The sequence below is a fragment of the Cinclus cinclus genome, chromosome Z, assembly GCF_963662255.1.
Source record: "Cinclus cinclus chromosome Z, bCinCin1.1, whole genome shotgun sequence".
Classification (NCBI taxonomy): domain Eukaryota; kingdom Metazoa; phylum Chordata; class Aves; order Passeriformes; family Cinclidae; genus Cinclus; species Cinclus cinclus.
The window spans coordinates 51,516,126-51,535,394 of NC_085084.1; the positions used below are offsets into that span (position 1 = coordinate 51,516,126).

Here is a 19,269-nt window from a genome sequence, read left to right on the forward strand (position 1 = left end):
TACAAACATTTCGTATACAGACTTAAATGGAGATGGAAGAAACCCCAACCCTACACCACTCCCTACATAGTATTTCTTGACTGGAAATGACTGTAAATTGAGTGTTTGCTACCACTGAAAACTAACCATAGTAGGTTTAAAAACCTGAAGTTTAACATTAAAGGAATGATGGATATCCCAAGTCAATATTTACAATATGCTCAACATAGCATTGCATCCCACTAAAGAGACTAAAGTACTAACTGAACCTGAAGACTAGGAATTAACTGACTTGCTGCCGGCAAGGAAAGAAAGCATTCTGGGGCTTTAAAACCTGCAGGTGCATATAAATCACTTTACAATGTAATGTAATACATCTCCTTGTGCATACTCTATCAATCTGTATGATCCAGGGCACAAACCATTCTATATGCATATCATATACTTCTTTGGGTACTAATATTATTGTGTAGATGCAAACTGTAAAACTGAATCTTGTAAAAAATGCGTGATTTTTTATTTTTAAAATAAATGCGGCTAATTTCAGTTATGTAAGTTAATATTAATTTAATGTAAAGTGTAATAGCTAAATCTAAATGTGAGCTGCTGCTACAGAGGAATACTCCAACTAGTTCTACAGTGAAGCTCTGAACAACACATAGTAATCTTTTTTTACAAAATCTCCCACAAACGGTAGAAAGGCTAGAGATTAGATAACAAAAATACAGGATGATTCTTGGCCTTTTATCTGCATTCATTTACTTCTTCAACAGCTGAAAGCCCTACTGCGATTTTTTAAATTATAAAATTACTTCTTTGTGAGCAGTTAGACTGCAGAGTAGAAGACAGCAACTGACAGCAGATTAACTAGAGCCCTTTGAGTCAGAAGTTGCTTTCAAGCAAAATATTAAGTAGAAAGGCTCCAGTCATTTTGAATAGTACATTATGTCTGCAGTTATTAGGTTCCCAAGCAATACTGAAAATAACTAACTTACCATAACATAATAATTTAGCAAAAGCTATCAAAAAGTCTTACTCAAAGTAGGGCCATGTTAGGCATCAGAAAACTTAGCTGGGTTCCAGCCAGCAATCCTATCTGTATATGGATCTAATAATAGAACTTTTAATACCTGAGAAGTGTTTGAAGCTGAGCATTTCATAATCAGGGGGAGAGGAAATAAAAGGAAAAATAGCTGCTGTTTCAAAGAGTAACAAACATGCCTACATAAGTTTTTCTAAACAGGTTCCATACAAAAATTCTATCACTAAGCATCAAAAAGAAAAGATATTTCAAATCTACTAGCAAGTGTTATAAATATGTACTGTTCCATTTTATGTCTGTCCTGCTTTTAAGATTTGGCAGTCACCTGACAGTAGCCTACTCACCTATTTTGAAGGTCTCATGGAAAAGTCGTATCTCCCACTAACAAATTCTTCAAGAGTATCAGCATATACCTTACTTCTTGCTTTCTAAGCATAAATTTTAATATAAAAGTCTTAAAGGTTTTTAAATGCTAAAAAATTAATTCAGCCCAGAGTTCTTGCTAAAAGCCCCTTTCATAAAGATGATATTGTATAGAGTACATTTTTTGCATTGATAAAAAACAAGTACAACATGAAATGTGTAAGCAAAAGAGAAAATCATATTTTGTGGTCTAATACTAAAAAAGGAAATAACACTTAATAAAAGTGTACGTTCAAAGCCTTATTTCACTTAAGAGTTCTGATATTAGAGTTCTGAAGAATGTGAGTAGGCCCTTTTTATTTTTTACAAAACTGCAGCTATTAGCAGCTACAATTGCTCATACTTAAAAACATGGCTGCAGATTGCACCATTTTTTAAACCAGGCCTTGTATTAATTGCTTGCAAGAACTATGGCCATTCTTGAAACTCACCATCAATAATCTTAAAATTAAAGGGACCTAGACATCCCTTACCTTCAGAAAATGGACTGAAAACACCAAGAAAATTAGAATCCTTTTCAAGAATGCAAGACTCAATATCACATCTCATTGCTCACTGAAATCTAGGTGTTCAGCTTGGTTTTTAAGCAGTTATCTACTTTTTTCCTAAGTATAACCAGCAGAGCATTGGACTATTTTTTGCATCACTTTGGTGAGAAGTCAGGTCTCAAATTAGACGTGCAGTTAGGCACCTATGAGTTTTTATCGTTTAATCACACTGTCACTCAATGCTGACCTGAGATCTTACTGAAGGTAATGTTCACACTTCTGTGAGCACATCAGTGCCAAGTTCAAAACCAAGTATGTCCCAAGAGGTAGAAAGGGATTTCTATGACATTTCTGCAGGAAAAAAATATGCAGCATACAAGTATTCACAGGACAGTGAAAATACTATAAAATCCTCCAACTTCTACCTAGTTTTAGGGACTTTTGTAAGCTCCCTCTGCATTTACATAGCCTAATTGCACTTATAGAGTAAGTCAGCTGCAAACACTCATCTCCTGTTGTACTTGGGGAAACAACCATGCATTCTGTGATCCAAAGCAATGCACAGCTTGAGTGCCACACCAGGTGGGAACACCATGGGCTTTGAGCACACTCTTGTGGCCATGTGCAAAAGCAGCAAAATCAGAGCTAAGAAGGACACAGGGTGGCATGTAGGCATCTTGGAGTGCTTTCTTTTGCAAAGAAAGTTATAAAAGAAGTGGATCAAGCACCAAAGGTGACCTACTACAAAAAGATCATTCCTTGACCCTGGTATTTGAAAAGTTTTTATGCTACATCAAAAACACAGCACAAAACACAAAGAAGCCATTTTGTTACTTTAGTGTTCAAGTGCCCCCATGTTCCTGTTTCCTCTCTCTTCTTCAGAGAGGAATGAAGACACTTCCCTCTTCCTATGACACTTGAAGTGCTGCCTATCTTAGGAAGAAGAGAAAATACAACAGTAGTTATTTATCATTATATAAATACTGTCTGTGCTGGAGTGTAAGTAGAAAATCTATCCCCATTCCACAGCTTCCAACTTCATGTAATCTTCACAGATCTTTTTTTGTGTGCGCAGAGAAGGGTGACGTAGGGAACTCCAATGAATGCCCACCTTTCACTGGGCCAGAACTTTATGACAGGGCCCTGCTCAGGGATCTCAGAGGCAGCATCAAAGTAAGCAAAGCAGACACATCCCAGATATGCCGCAAGGCAAATCAAAATGTGCCTGAGAATAGCCACCCACACACCAAGAAGGGAAAAAAAAAAGAAAAAAAGTATCAGTAATATAAATTCAGTAAAGCAATCAACTGTATAACCATAATTTAAAATCAGTCTGCCCTTCATCATCTTCTCACAAGCACCCCATAGGACTGCTGTCTGTCCTTTGCATGGAGGCAAACAATATTTGGAAAGGAAAACTAAAAAACTGTAGTTTATCCCTGGTCTAAACAGGGTCCAGCTTTTTGGCTTCTCAGATTTGTGCAGAAATGCTGAGATATGGCACCTCAAATAAGTAACTGTGATTTGCTGGGTAGTAAAAGAGAAAAGACATCAAAGCCCCTCACTGCTCTTCCATTTCATCATCATTAATTAATCACTAATCTTCATTTATCATGAGGATTACCATCATTATCAATGGCAGTTTAAGTTTTCACAGTCACAGCTGTGGTTTTTCGTAACCAGTATGGCAAGGAATTCAGTTACAAATAATGAATCTAGTGCCCTAAGAATACAATCAGGCCAAAGAGACTCCTAAATCTGCCACCCTGAATAGCACAAGACTTGTTCTGGACTTAAAAAAAATCTTACCATTTATTCTATTGAGAACTAACCAGAAATAGCTACCAAAGCAACACAGAAGGGTAATGTGGTAAGGACAGATAACATCTGAATCAAACTCTGGACTTTATATAACACTTACCACACACAGTGCAAATAGGGAAAGTTAAATGAGGACCAGATCTCACAAAATGCTTTGTCACTGATCCAGCAGAAAAGTGCTAGCATCCACCAAAGACCTGAAAAGAGACCCAATTTGTATACACGCAGGTTTTCACACCTAGGGAGAAAAACATAAATAAATAGTTATAAAACAATCGCAGCCATGTATCATTAAAATGACTCCACCATAAATGTACTTAACAGATGAACTTCACTTACAGTAAGTCTGGCTGTGATGCAAAGCAGAGGTGAGGTAACAAAACAAACCATTTTATCAGTAGCTGTGCTCTGACTGTTGTCTTAAATACCTGTGTACCAATGGTGGGCAAACATTAAACTATTCCTATATCTAGGGAGGGGTGTGACAGTACTTACACATGCAGGTCATTAACAACCTGCCATGCAGCAAATGCTCAGATTTTATCACATTTGTTACTGTATAAAGACTTCTGTTAATGCTAAGGCATTTATATTTCTCAATGAGAGGTACTTTTCCTAACAGTACTAAACCATGTACCTAAGCAGATACGCATATGAAACAATTTTGTTTATTTAATGGATAAAACTAGACTACTGAGATGAATACTTGTGTGTTCTGACAAAGGAAAGGGTGTGTGTATTAAGAATTTAAGGCTTTCCTGGACCTGCTTGAAGGAGATAAACAGATGCAACTGCATCCCATTTAAGATAAAGAGATTTGGCCTCAGACTTAAGAGCTCCTTACTCTTACGTGACCTGACTACCTAAATACCAAGCGGAAAAGGAAATTAACCTGCATGGTTCAGTGAATTCAAGGCTGCAAAGGAAAGGTTAAGGCTTACTCACCCAGTACAAGATCAGCCATAGCAATGGTACTGACTGTAATGACAGGTTTGCTCAATACCACCATGACATACTGCAAATTACTTTTATAAACCTAAGACTAGATGTTGTAGGGTGGTCTGCAAAGGGCTACTTTAAGGCTGAAAGATCACAACCTGCTGGAGTCTGTAATACTCCTGGGTTTCCTGAGATCACCCATCATGGAGTCTTCAGTTTCTGCAGTAACTGTGCTTCAAATGGGGTGGAGGACATGCTTGCTGAGGAAGCAGGAGACTGCAGAGTCACTGCTTTTATCACAATGAAGAGCTGTAATGCAAATACCACCTGGACACGTAGCCTTTCTTTTACTTCTCAACAGACATGGACACCGATAAGAACGGAAACAGAACTTGGTAGCTGAAGGTCTAAAAAACACATTTATGCTGCCCTGATCCTATCCTACTCTATTCTGAAGGAAACTGGATCCCATAAATCTTGCATTTCTACTTCCCCTTTCATCTGCACAATGCACAATGTCTTCTGTTTAACAAAAACTAGTTATTCTAATATCAACATTTCTGCAAACACTTGTGACCTCCAGTCACTTGCTATTTAAGGGACACTTAAATACGCACTTCCAGCAACATTATCTTATAATGTCCTGAAATCCCCCAAAAAGCATTCCAGCTTTTCTCCAAACCAGTGCAATGTTGACTCAATGTTACACAGATATCTCCCTTTCTATCCTAAGGAGTATTTTAAACTTTTAACTAGCTTTACGTTTTAGTCAAGGGAATAAAGGAACCTTCGATAATGAAGCAAGGCTCCCTGCACAGTCAGATTTCTAGTAGAAGAATCAAATAATGGTCAGACCAGAAACTAGGGTAAAACTTCACTGCTCAAGGCTCAGAAATCAGCTGAGCAACAATATTCTATCAATATTCATCATCTATCTGCATGTGGAGGAAGTTATATGCCTGATGGCAACTCACTAAATAGCTACTAACTTGATGACATTATAATCTCCGGCTTGGACTAGAAAAATCAAAGGATACACACCCACCTTCCCACTGATACCATCTTCTAGTAGAGCTTTTTCCTTTTTTTTTTTTGTAAGAAGCACAGGAAGGGATTTGTTGTGACAGCAATTAAAATGAAATTTAACAATTTCTCTGTCTTTCAAAGTCACTAGACTACCTTTTGCTCATTTGATCACCTCCTACCCACAGTACTTCCCAACCATACACTCTACCTTACCACGTCCACATCTAAGAACATGTCACTTTTCTGACAATATTATCTCCTCATCAGAGACAAACATTATACAGAAAATTTTCATTTGAAAACACAGTGGTTCTGATTCCCCAAAATTCTGTACAAAATTGACACAATCTAGAAGAGGAATAACAACAAGGAGTTCTGCTCTAAAATATCAATAACTTCAGCATGAAACAGAAGCGACTTGCCCTTTCTTCCCCAAATATCTATTTCACAGAAAAATTTCCACTGCAGCCTGCCAGACTTGGATGTAAAGTCCCCTCCTGGCTATGGTAGCACAGAACAGAAAAATAGTAAATCTTTTAAATAATGCTTAGATTAATTTTGCCCCTGAAAAAGGGGATGAGATTACTCCTTATCTCTCAGTTTACAAGAATGTAACCCTTTAAATTTCAGAAGGATCAGCATAGTTTAAAAAAAAGCTTTTTATTTGACTTTTACACTTAGGAATTCATCCATAAATATCAGTGGTATTAAACCACCCCAAATGCACAACCAGAGAGGGCCCTATGTCACTTCTGGTCCCTTTTTATTCACCAACTGTAAAAGGTCTATCTGTGTCCTTAATTTTTTCTCCAAAATAAAAGGCTGGGAAACTCCAGACATTTTAGTAACATGTGACAGTCTTGGGGTGACTTTATGATTGATGCTGGATTTCTTCCCAAATCTCTCCCAAACCAGGACAATGACCCTGAAGAAAGAGTTTTAAAAAACAAATACCTGTAGGCATACCAATTCCTAGATTTGAAACAACAGTACTCTAACTCAGGAAACACTAACAACTTGTCCTTTCAAGTTTTTCACGAGCTCATGCCTGAAAAACTGATATGGAACTGACAGAGAACTGAAAGATTATCCAGTGCCACAACCAGATGCCCCTTTGCCCTGTCAGATGCCCCTTTGCCCCTTCATGCTGTCATCAAAATGAGACACCACCAATATTGTTCCACTATTGACTTTGTCCACAACTAACTTGTGTGCTGTTTCCAAGTGTCTTTGACCACAGAAATACACAAAAGGATGCCTAATGAGAAAAGATTCATGCACACCTTTACAAAACATTGTTCGGGGAGGCTTCAATCATATAGCAGTGGCAGATCAGAGTAATGTAGCAAACAGAAAAATTTCTATTCTAACAGACACAATCAGAATAAAGACAAATTTGTTCTAACTCATTTTGATGGACATACACAACACACAAGACCAAGCATAAGTTGTAAAATCTTTCTCAGACACTGGAGAAGAGGTGAGAAAGGACAAATTCAAATGCTAGTACTCCTCTGGTCCTTTTCGCAGTGCATGAAGACATGAAAAAAAAAGTCTGTGGACAGCTGCTGGTATCACTACAACAGAAGAACTCTCTAAAATGTGGAAATCAGTCTCAGGTTCTTCTCTATTTTCATTCTGTTTTTATGATTTCTACAGCCTTGACTGACATCTATCCTCCAAAATGCAGTGACTGACCTTATCTTTGTCACTGACTCCATCATATTATTCATATCAGATGAAAAAGTCATGCAAGACTCACAGTACAACTTTGGGAGTTGGAACATCTTCCACATGTGCTTGGGCCTTATTCCATATTCCCACTAGCATCCAGACTGCAACCATGCCATCACCTCACCCTTATGCACAATATACAGAAAAAATTCTGTCCATAAAGTGAAACCCGGGCCCTAATTTCACAATAAACAAACAAATTTGAGTTAAATCAGGTTGCAGCAAGAGGTACGTTGCAAGAACACAGAAAATATCTGACATACTATAATGTCCTAGGGAAAAGAAATCCTTGTCAAAAAATGTCTGAACTGCCAAGCAAACTTATACTAGATTTGCTCTTGAATGTGGTAGAAGCATTTCCGATCTCCTGTCACAAGCACTGAAGACAGATCTAGTGTTAACATCTCACGGTGCCCTAAGGATCTGAGAAGGCAACACAGCCTGCATACAGGAGAACTGTACTTACCTTTTCAACTCAGCAATGAGCAAAGCTGTGCAGGGAACTCCCAGTGTCATTAGTGAGATGTTGTTAATGGCAGGCTTAATGAAGGCCAGGCAAGTGGTAACTCCAGACAAGACACCCACAGCAGCTTTAAATCGGCTCCTGAATAGAGTTTATGGGCAGAAAAACTGCTTTTAATTCAAAACTTTTAATTACTAAACCCAGAAATTTCAACATTATTTTACTAATGTAACAAATTCAGGTCTACCTCTGCACACAGCACTGCACTTCCTCAAAAATGTTCTGTCTCATCATTCTTCAAGCTTTAAACATGGATTTTCAGGATATTTTCTTATTGTTAATGCCCTACTTCTATGTTACCATCCGTTTTACCTTCCTTCATCTCTTTAGAGCCTTCAAAGATACTGAAACTTACATGCTAAGTTAGAATATTTCCTTAATCAAATACAACAGTAGGTGAAATTCCCAGACTTATTTATAAGACTAAGATTTGGTATATTCTTAGCAAATATGAAACCACTATTGTGCTCTACACAGACAGCCTGACAAGTTTTAAATTAAATATATGTTAACTGCTGTTTAAACTTCAGGTTTGCACTTCAAACAACCCACATCCAGTCTATGGCTGGACTATGGCAGGAAGATCACCACACTGCTTTTAACTACTTTAACTACTGGCCCGTAGCTTTTTAAAACAATTGTTGTCCAAGGATAGCCTTGTATGTTTGAAGTAGGGTCTCAATATATTTTTACAGTACCATCCCATGGCCAAAAGAGTCATTACCTTCACCTAGGCTCATTCCATTTCCCTTTTGCTTTAAAGTCTTTCTGATGGAAAGCAACAAGTTACTTAAGTAGGAAGTCCTGATATGACATGAATGTGTTAATGAATAAATACATCACAAATTTGTCATGACTGATAATAACATTTTCAGCACTGAAAATTCTAAATGTGATGAGGATGAAGAAAGTAAAGAATACAGCTCTGAGTACAGAGAGACATAATACTAGAGGATTAGTCAGGCAAAGCCAAAAACTTAGAAGTATTAATCACACCATTTCTAGGTTAGGGTTTTGTCTTGGGTTACAAAGTTAAGGTTTGTATTCTATCACCACCTCTAGCACCTTCTGATGAGCTGTGAATGGTCAGTCATTTGCAAGAGCTGCCCAGTGCACACTCAGCCTAAAGCAGGGCCATCTCTTATCAGGGCCATCTCCAGAATGAGTCACAGAATTACATCATCCCATCGTGAGATGCCCCACCCCAGGGGGAGGCACCTTAACATTCCTACCTGTATATAATCTCGGGCTTGGGCGCCGTGATACCACCACTGAATTCCCAGAGAACAAGAGCTTTCAATAACCACCACTGGACCTCCAGAGAAAGACCAGACCTTTCTATAGGATCACTGCTTCGACAAGACCACATCCATCACTCCAACGGGACTACTACCCCCCACCCTGACCAGCAGGGTGTCTGGTCATATTCTGATTTTGTCAGTTTAATCCAGTGTTTCTGTACCACTGCCTTTATTGCAAATTTTTCCTATTAAATTGTAATTGTGACTTGGAATCACAATATATTTGTGTGGAGTTAATTCTTTCTGCTGGTTTGCCTTCAAACCAGCACATATTTGTTGCTCACAGTGTCTGCATACTTCAGAAAGGAATCAAGACCTTCCCTAAAAAGTAACTGTATTGACACACTCTCTGAGAACTGGAAAATAGAAACTTTCATCTCAATATTTCCAGTTTCAACACAAACAGAAAAAAAAATTTTCACCCCAAAACTATTGTTTTTCCTTTACAACCCAATAGTTTAACATCTAGATCCACACTCAGAACCCACCCTGCAATATCAGAAGACACTAATTGACAAAATGTAACCTCTAGGCTTCTGGGGGCTCATTTACAGAGTTTACATGAATTACACATATATTTAGGACTCTGAATTCTTCACTTGAACTGAACATCTAAGAGTCACACCATAAACCAAAAGACATCAGTGAAGCTTGTTGACAGCATTCTGTAACAACGCTACACTGCAATATGCAGAAGTACTAAATTTACACCAAAGTAATTAAACCACATAGAACATGGTGAGTTGGAGGGCACCCAGCAGGATCAACACCTCCAATTCCTAGCCTTGTACAGCACCATCCCCAAGAGTCCAACCATGTGCCTGAAAGCACTGTCCAAATGCTTCCTGACCTGGTTCCTTCCCCTTTTATTACCTTCATTAGGGTGTTGAAGACCCCAGTGAGGTGTCTCTTCAATCTCCACCAAACTGAACCAAGTAACCTCAGCCACTTCTCAGACAGCTTCCCCTCCAGACCCCTCACCATCCTTGTTACTCTCCTTTGGACACACTCTAATATTTTAATGTCTTTCTCATATTGTGACACTCAAACCAGCCCCCAGCACTGGAGGTGAGGCTGCCCCAGCTCACAGCAGAGCAGGACAATCCTGTCTTGGTTTGAAAGACAGGTGTTTGCCAAGGAAAGCAGAAGCTTCCCTTTGGACTGAAAAAAAAATTGTGATTCTTCTGATTATTATAATTTTGGAATTAAGAGAGCTGTCAGGCAAAGATATGGGGGTAGGAATAACAGTTCTTTACTAGTATATCTAACAAGACAAACAAGAACAACAACAGCTATGAAATTACCCACAAACAGAACAGTAACTCAGTCCCAGTGTTTTTTGGCTGCAGGCACCTTTTCCCTGAGCTGCAGTTCCCGGTGCTGGGGGCGGGCGGGTCCCGCAGAGCTGCAGGAGGGCTGGGGGTGATGGCAGAGCTGTCCCAGGGGGAGAGAGAGATGGAGAGAGAGCTCTCCGCTCACAGTGTGGGTCCTGGTGCACAGCAGAGTGCTGGATGATGGTAGTTCACAGCGAGAAGACAGCCGGGCAGGGTCTGATAGTGGTTTCCCGACGCTGGGATGGCAGGGATGGGGCACAGGCGGCGATCGTCCTTCTCGTCCGAACTCCGCGGGGGAAATGGGCCAAGGCCCAGCCTTCCGCTTCCTCTTCTGGCTGTTTGAATCTCGCGGAGCTTGCTTCTTCCCTCCCGTCCCCTCCCCCTTGTCACCAGGGCCCAGTCAACAGGTATCTTAGCATGACAATGGGGAAAATTCCACAGAGGGAAAAGGGAAAGAACCAACCCCCAACAAATCCCCTCCCTTGTCCAGCTGTGATGCTGTGCCTGATGGCCCGAGGACAGGGCTGTCCCTCCTGGCTACCAGGACACTGCTGACTCAGGTTCAACTTGCCATCAACCAGGACACCCAGGTCCCTTTCCATGGCATTGCTTTCCAGCCATCTCATTTCTCAGTCTGTCCATACATCCAGGGTTGCCCCATCCCGGGTGCAGAATCCAGCACTCCTCCTTGTTGAACTTGATGTGGTTTGTGATTGCTTTCGTTTGTGGAGGCCTCTCTGCCCTCCAGGGATTTAACAGCTCCTCCCGATTTAGTGTGGTCATCAAACTTCGTATTCCTTCCAGTCCTGTGTCCAAGTCCAAGTCATTTATGAAGACTTTGAAGAGAAGTGGACCATGTATATAGGCTGTATACAGTAATTAAAAGTACACTCTACCCAGTGAAAGCTATTATGATGTAAGGTCAGTCTAGGCACCAAACTTCTCTCCACGCATACGCAATTTCTAATCTGGCATATTGTCAAGAAAACAAACAAACAAACAAACAAACAAACAAAACCTCCAACAATCAAACAAACTCAAAAATCTCCTGCAAAGAGTAACAGTGTGAGAGGGCAAAAGTGTTAGCAATCTTCAGAGGGAACAACACTGATGTTGCAATTCAGGTCTCTCCATCACCTCAACTTCTTTACTGCACAAAAGAACAACACAATGGTTGGGGGGGGGCCGGGAGGGGCCGGGAAACCACAACCAAATTATTGCAACTGGCTATAATGTTGTTTTGTTGGTTTTTTTAATCACTTTACAACAACAGGTTTCTAAAGAAACACTCAGTCTTTGAACACCTAACCACTGTCTTAAAAATTCAGACGAACATTCATCTAACTTCCATAGATCCGTCTGTAAATACACTTCAGGGTATGCAAGAGTGAAAGATGGATTCTCGTACATTAGCTGTAAGTTATACAAACTACTCATCATAAAAGTCTCCCCAGAATCAACAAGAACAGACAATTCCAGAGGCAAGTCATCTCATCTAATCACCTGAAGCTACAGGACACAAATCCTACTACCAGTAACTACTGACTCAGGAATTTTGAACAAAACGGGCTGAATGAAATACAAGCAACTGGAAGAGAATGGAGTAAGGAAAAAAAAAAGTAGTGATAGTGGTAAAGCTGGTAACTTGGTGTCATTATGTGCAGGTTTAGGTGTTAGCACAAGAGATTTCAAAAACATGAAAGTGTACACTGTAAATGTATTATCGTATGATTACCTGTCATTCCGAAAAACTCTGGGCAGATATCTCCTAGGGAACCACATAGCAAGAGCACACATCAAAACCCAGAGAACAGCCAGCTCATCCAGCATCTGGCCCAAGAAACTGAGGGTGGCATGGAAATAAACAGATCCAATTCCTGGAAGAATGAATCAAGAGACAGTATTATGAACATCTGCAGTACCAAAATAGACTGAACGCTCAGAACTTCTCATGCTCAGAACTTCACAGGACATAGTAGCTACCATTTGGTGCAGAAAAAGTTACACAAAAACACCAACTTTACTAAAACACAATCCAACTCATCATACCGTTTTTAATCATGAAGAAATGTATGCTACAAAAGTACATTACAATAGTAGCAGCTAAAAATGTCAGCTCCTACTAGATAAGATATGCACGAAGAAAGATCAGGTGGAAAGTATAAAGATAAACCAATGAAGAAATAAATGCCATATTATGCTTTGGAATTTTCTCAATAGCACAAGAATGGATAAAACAAAGAGAAAAACCAGCATCTGATGACTGTGATACAGATCTACAGATGGAAAGTGCCTACTTTCCCCACTACCGCAGAGGGCTTTGATTATCCCCTTAAAGTGCCTCCAGGAATGAATTAACTTCAAAATCTCACATCTATATCTTTGGGCAGTCTCAGTACAATTAAAACCCTATTCTCTTGAGTTGCACCCGCACTTCAGCTCTCATTTGAGCAAAGAAAGTTAGCACTGTTCTAGAGCAAACCCAAAAACATTAAAAAAAAAGTATGCAAGGAAGGATTGGGAGGGAACAGAATTGTAGTCAAATTTCCCATCAACCTCAGTCTGCAAAAGACATTTTCCCTCCAGAATCTATGGCTGCTTCAGCTTTAAGCAATCACAAGCATATTCTTCTGTAGATGTCAGCATTGCTTTGTTCTAAAAAACAGTCAAGTACAAGCAGGAAAAACTGATGCCCTCTCTCAGTTCATATGAGTTGGCAAAAACAGAGTAACCAACTTACCAACCACGACAAGCAGGATCCATATTAAATATATTCCACTGTTGAAGCAGATTGCGTATTGACGAAATAAGCACATACATATGGGTGGTAAAATGAAAAACAAGATGTTGCTTATCTAGGAAAAAAAACAAAGTCTCAAAAAGACAGAAAATAAACACATCTTAAATATCCACAGGCTTTCTATAATAACATTTTGTCATTCAGTGAAGCCCCTAGTTCAACAAATTATGATCCCCTCTTTCTGCCTATGCTGAGCTGTTTTTGTAATAGCATAGACTTGTTTTGTTTGACATTAAATTAATACCAAATAACATAACAAATTTCAGTATTGTAAAATGTGGCTAGTCACAATTCAAGTCAATTCCCAAAAGAGTTTTATTCAGAATCTACATTCAAGACTTCAGCAATTCATAAAGTGTACAAGATCAAGCTGTTGAGCACCAGTAACCTGTCCTGGAAAAAGCATGGGAAAAACACTAGAAGTACTGGCACTAGGCAGAGCTAGAGAAGCTTTGTCTTTGCTCAATTTCTTAAGCAATATTGTCTGGAAGATCTAAAATACAATGCTAGGCTAAAAGAGTTAGAACCCTTTTTGTGCAGGGTTAAGAGAGTCCAAAGCTTTAAGTCCTTTTACGCTCCAATTTTTTCCAGTTTCTCCACTACAGACCATGACTGAAAACTAGTTATAGGAAGGTGGAAAGGCTATAATTCAGACCAATGCTAGGGGTTTTTCTAATTTAATACGTATTATTTGAATGAAGACATGTTTTCTGGGGTTTTTTTGCTTACAAACAGCCTAAAGCATGATTCTGTAAATACTGAAAACACTTTACTATCAATTAGCAGGAATGTCATTGTAGTAGTGATGACTTGGTCCTTCCCAGGAGCTGCCAGCACTGAGGGCCAACCATAGCACAGTAACTGAGCAGTTATGAAATCTCTACTGCTGCTTCAAAATGGACCAAAGGACAGGAGAAGTTTCCAGCTTCAGCTTTTTAATGTTTGCCTGTTTAGCCCAACCACAAGAGTAAATCACCCCTGAAGCTGACACAGAAAACAATTCAGGGTCAAGAATATTCCTTTGGGATATACCACCTCTTCACAGAGACTTACAAACTTGTACCGACAATAATGAAAATTTAGTGGAGAAATAAGTCAAGAATAAAAGAATTCTTTCATTCAGCTACTGCTGTCCATCTCTTCACACTGTCTGAGAATAGATTTTAAGAAGCAGATCAGGTTGTTTTAACTCATGTAAGGCAACCTACACATACAACAAAACAGGTTTGCCTGTGCAATTTTCATTCACAATAAAACCCACCCAGTAGAGCCTGTCAGCGAAGTTGGGAATATAGTCATGGACCAGTATGCTAGCGTATGATGTGGTGGTACATACACAGAACAGGACGACTTCCCTCACTCCAAAGCAGATAGAAACCAAATACAGTGACACCAGGGATATGAATGAGTCCTCTGGGGGCTTGGGAGTATTCTATGCATTTTTTGGCTTTTTAGACACAGGCTGAAGGGAACTGTCAAGGGCCAAAAACAGGTGGTTAGCAACCAAGTGGTTTGGAAACTTTTCCACCTCTACCGTTGAAATTGACCAATGAAAAAAAAAATCAGAACAGGAAATTACAGTCTATCAAAATTTGGCTAGAAAAGTCCTTATTCCACCTAGGAACAAGATGACAAAGGACACACTGGATCTACTTACCACAGCTGTAGCAATGCAGATTTATACAAGTGATTAGTCAGCAAGGGAGCAGTTCTGTGCCATAGCACAGTGCTCCTCTGGCAATGAACTCCCACTCATGCTAAGGTTCTGCCTGCAAATGCAAGAAACCCCTTGCAAACTGGAGCCTGAGCATGACTTGTACTCTTCGCAGTGGCCATAAGGAGGATTTCCTAACATCTCAGAAGTTGAAATAATTGTAGTACTAAAACTTTCAGTATTTAAGTATGGCTTCAGAAAGTATGCTGCATGTCATTTTTTATATTAATACACAATTGGCCTCCATAATTTGGTTAATGTACAATTCAAATACTTTGATAATTGTGGTAAGTGCAAAAATTTACATCAGTGGTACAGAAGATTGCCTTCAGCATCTGCAAAAGGTAATGATTAAATGCTACAGTTCTGGAAAACACGCAAGCAATCTTTCAGTAACAGTCCATTCATTTGGCTTCACACAATCCTGGATTTTTTTTTCAATTTTCAATGAATTAATTATATCACATAAATTCAGGATATAGGCCTAGAGGACAGGGAGAATGGGCTTGCTTAGATCATGATCATGCAACTTCACTCATATCTGGCCACTGTCTTGACACACAGTATGTTTCCTGCAGTCCTACCAAGGCTCATGTATTTGTCACTATTGATTACATCTCCTAGAGAGCAGCTGCAGCACTCAACTACCACACCATGCCTTACTGAACTGTGTGTTTCTGAGCAGAAAGTAAACTGGTCTAAAGTAGCTCCCAATGACATCAGAGGGTGTGTATCCTCCATATCCTGGTACCTAAACATGATACTGACATACACCAAAACTCTTCCGTGGTAAAAGAAGATGCTGTAGGGGGAGTACAAGCATTCTCTCACACTCTTAAGACTACCTCATAACTTTTAAAAACTTTTATTTCGATGTCACTAGGGATGAAAAGAAAAGAAGAAGAATAAAACCCTAGCAATTCCCTTTGTCAATGAAAATTGCAAGCATAACTAAATGCAACATATTGAATTGCTAGGTTTTGACTTGCTCAGCCAACAGGAAAAAAAAATACTGTTTTCAGGTATTTAAAACATAAGAAATACATTTTAGTTTGTAAATATCTCTTCACAGAGAAAATTATTTTGATCATGTGGAGGCATTTGTTATGGTCTGAAGTAGGGTTTACACTGCATCAGAACACATTATTCATTTCAAAAGGAAAAAAATATATATACTTTTTTATAACTATTCCTTCAATTTGAGCTAGACTGTTTTATGGCCTCTCTACTGAAAAAGTGTAAGACCTAAATCACTTTAGCTAGACGAAAATCATATTAAGTCTAGGTTGTGTATGTTTTAAAAAATTAATTTGATCAATTTATACAAAACCTCTCAACAGATTTCTCCTACTGATTCTCCTACTCCTGTTGAGTGCTTTGGTTCAAGTCCCACCAGAAAAAATAATGTATTTTTTAAAAAATACATTTCAGACAAGCTGCTCCAGTTTTGTGCTTACATGAATATTGCATGAGACCTCAACCACAATTCTGACCTCAGCCATGGCAGGTTAAAATGTGGATTAGCAAGGTTTTAATCTAAAGCTTAATGACCCAGATGACAGATTCAGGTCTGTTGAGGAGTAGTTCCTGGTACTTCAAGGGAGTTTGAAACAGTCAAAACAAACTCCCCCTAGAAGGAATAAAATTTAGATGCTACCTAAGGTACTTTTTAGAGTAGGACCAAAACTTCCTAACTGTCCTGTGAGCATCTGTTTTTTTGAAGACACAGTTGCACAACCCTATCAATCCACTGCAACTCACTGTTTCTATTTCCAGAAATTGCTAATACAGAAATCAAGCCCTAACAAAGACTTGGTATAAATGAAGAGAGCCTAAACATGACTACCCTCAACACTGCCTCTTTTTCTTGTCCCCTTTCAGTGTACAGCTTACTGATTTGTATACAGCTGCCACAACACAGCAGACTTCAGGGCAAGCTTTCTTCTGTGCCTGTCCACCTGTCTGATGTTATTCATCTGGACACAAGTGCAGTTTCTAGCATTTTGGCAATATTCTAAACCACTGCTAATAAGCTCAGTACAATGTTGTGATTTTATCCTACCCAGCAAGTAAGCACTGATTGCCCAGCTGCTTGCTTACTCCCTTCACATCAGGATGGGGGAGAAAATCAGAAGGGTAAATGTGAGAAAACTTGTGGGGTTTGAGATACGAACTTGAGAAACTTGAAGATACGAACAGCTCAAGAGGGAAGTGAAATAAGGAATTAATTCAGCACTCCCCATGGATAGGCAGGTGTTCTCCATCCCCAGGAAAGCAGGGTCCCATCATACATAACAGTGACCTGGGAAGACAAATGCCACCACCTTAAAGCCCCAACTGCTTCCTTCTCCTTCCTGCAGCACTACATGTTGATCGCGACACTGTACAGCCTGGGAAATCCACTGAGTCAGTCAGAATCAGCTGTCTCAGCTATGTCCCCTCCAAAAGTTTCCTGCACCCCCAGCCCACTTGCTGGATTGGGTGATGTGAGGGGCAGAAAAGGCCTGAGTAAGCCCTGCTCAGAAGTAATGAAAACGTGCCTGAGTTATCAACACTTTTTCCAGCACAAAACATCACCCCATACCAGTGCCTATGAGGAAAATTCACTTTACCCCAGATTGAATGAGCACATACAGTAGGATACCCATCCCCCTGCATAGCTGACTACAAAACACATTTGCTGTCTTTGATAACTTGTTTATCCTGACCTTTTCCTCCCTTTGTTTTTGGTTCTTGCACAGTGACATCAGACACACAAAAAAAGCCAACAGTTTCCCTCACACACCCTGAAAATTCTTCAGTGGCACAGACTAGCTACCATCTTCAGGAATTTGGTAGCTAAGTACAAGAAAAAAACAAATTAGCAATGCATACAGTGCACCATGGAATTACTTGCTCTATATGTGCAGAACCTCCAGGGATACAAACTCCAGTGGGGGAAGCAAGACACCTACTTCTTCTTCCACTATGTGTTGGCAGTCAAAGAAACATGGCTTGAAAGGGAAAGAAATTTCAGACAAGGTTGGAATTGGGGAAAAAAAAAAACCTGCCCACTTTAAAGTATAAAGAAGACAAAGCAACAGCTCCAGCTCCTCCTCATATGTGCACACACCACCTCCTACAGAAGAGAAAAGAAACAGCATTTGCAGGTTTGCTCCCGGACAGGTGGTTTTTATGGAAGAGCAAACTACCCGAAAGCCCAGTGGATTATTTTACTCCAGTGGATCTGTCACTGCCATTCTTTACAACAGGATGTCAGGAGCATTGCTCTCTTTCCAAGGTGCATGATACAGGGCAGTCTGGCTCTGCTGTTGCGGCTGTTTTTTTAAGTTCTCTCCAGCAGCTGAAAGGCATTGGAAAGGTGTGAGAGGACTCGGGGGTAAACCATGACTAACTGGAAGGAAGCAACAATTACATTATTCCCCTTCCCTCTCCTTCCAGTCTTCAGTTGCTTTCTTAAACAGTTACCTCCTCCTCATTCAAAAATATTCTCCTGGCTTCATTCTGCAACCTAAAGGCAAACTCTTCATGAAAGCTTTGCCTTCTTGGAGCCAAATATGTTCAGGAGAAACACAGTTCTGCGTCCAAACACCAAGGTACTTTTTTATCTTGACTCATCCCTGCCGTGCGTGCCCATCCAGGTGCTGACACCTGTTTGTGCAAGTGGGTACTAGACCAGGGCAATCTAGCACTAAAAATTCGCTGCTTGGCCACCGCAAGTCTCGACAAAGACGAGGATAGGGCCTGCTACACACTACTTACCCGTACTAGTAAGAATGGTAAACCTCCCCTTGTTATACCTCAAAAACTAGGTAAAAATTCCTTCATTTTAGACACGCCAGCAACCGGAGAAGGAAAAGAAATCGACATCCATAGAAGGGCATGCTACAACCGCACGGAAACCCCGCAGGAGACGGAACTGGCAGGCAGCAGGAGCCCCCCGGGCTGCAGCGGGACCTGCCCGCGCCGCACGCTCGCCCACCCGCAGCCCCCCAGCGCCGAGGCAGCCGCCGCTCCCTCTCCGCCGGGCACCGCACCGTGTTGTAGAACTCGGCGATGGCGGGCACGATGGTGTAGTTGTCCTCGCACCAGTCCACCTCCGAGCTGCCGGCCCGCAGCGGGTCCCACCACAGCACAGCGCCCAT

The 19,269-nt window shown here is 40.3% G+C and overlaps 1 protein-coding gene across 1 annotated transcript; it reads right to left on the bottom strand.

Annotated features, from left to right (window-relative positions):
* Nucleotides 1-2,750: 2,750 nt before the first annotated feature.
* On the bottom strand, nucleotides 2,751-19,269 carry ACER2 (alkaline ceramidase 2). The gene is made up of 6 exons (XM_062513392.1): nucleotides 19,162-19,269; nucleotides 13,351-13,465; nucleotides 12,346-12,487; nucleotides 7,919-8,056; nucleotides 3,854-3,991; nucleotides 2,751-3,157 (listed from the first exon to the last, which is right to left on the bottom strand). Exons 1-6 carry the CDS (start codon nucleotides 19,267-19,269, stop codon nucleotides 2,971-2,973), a joined length of 828 nt encoding a protein of 275 aa, XP_062369376.1. The 3' UTR covers nucleotides 2,751-2,970.

Bases quoted from the DNA above. Each gene is read 5' to 3' on its own strand.
- ACER2 (XM_062513392.1), bottom strand. From the start codon at position 19,269: ATGGGCGCTGTGCTGTGGTGGGACCCGCTGCGGGCCGGCAGCTCGGAG. The intron at 13,466-19,161 runs GTGCGGTGCCCG...TTTTTTTCCTAG, and splicing joins TCGCCGAGTTCTACAACACG to ATAAGCAACATCTTGTTTTT. The intron at 8,057-12,345 runs GTAATCATACGA...AACTCTATTCAG, and splicing joins AGAGTTTTTCGGAATGACAG to GAGCCGATTTAAAGCTGCTG.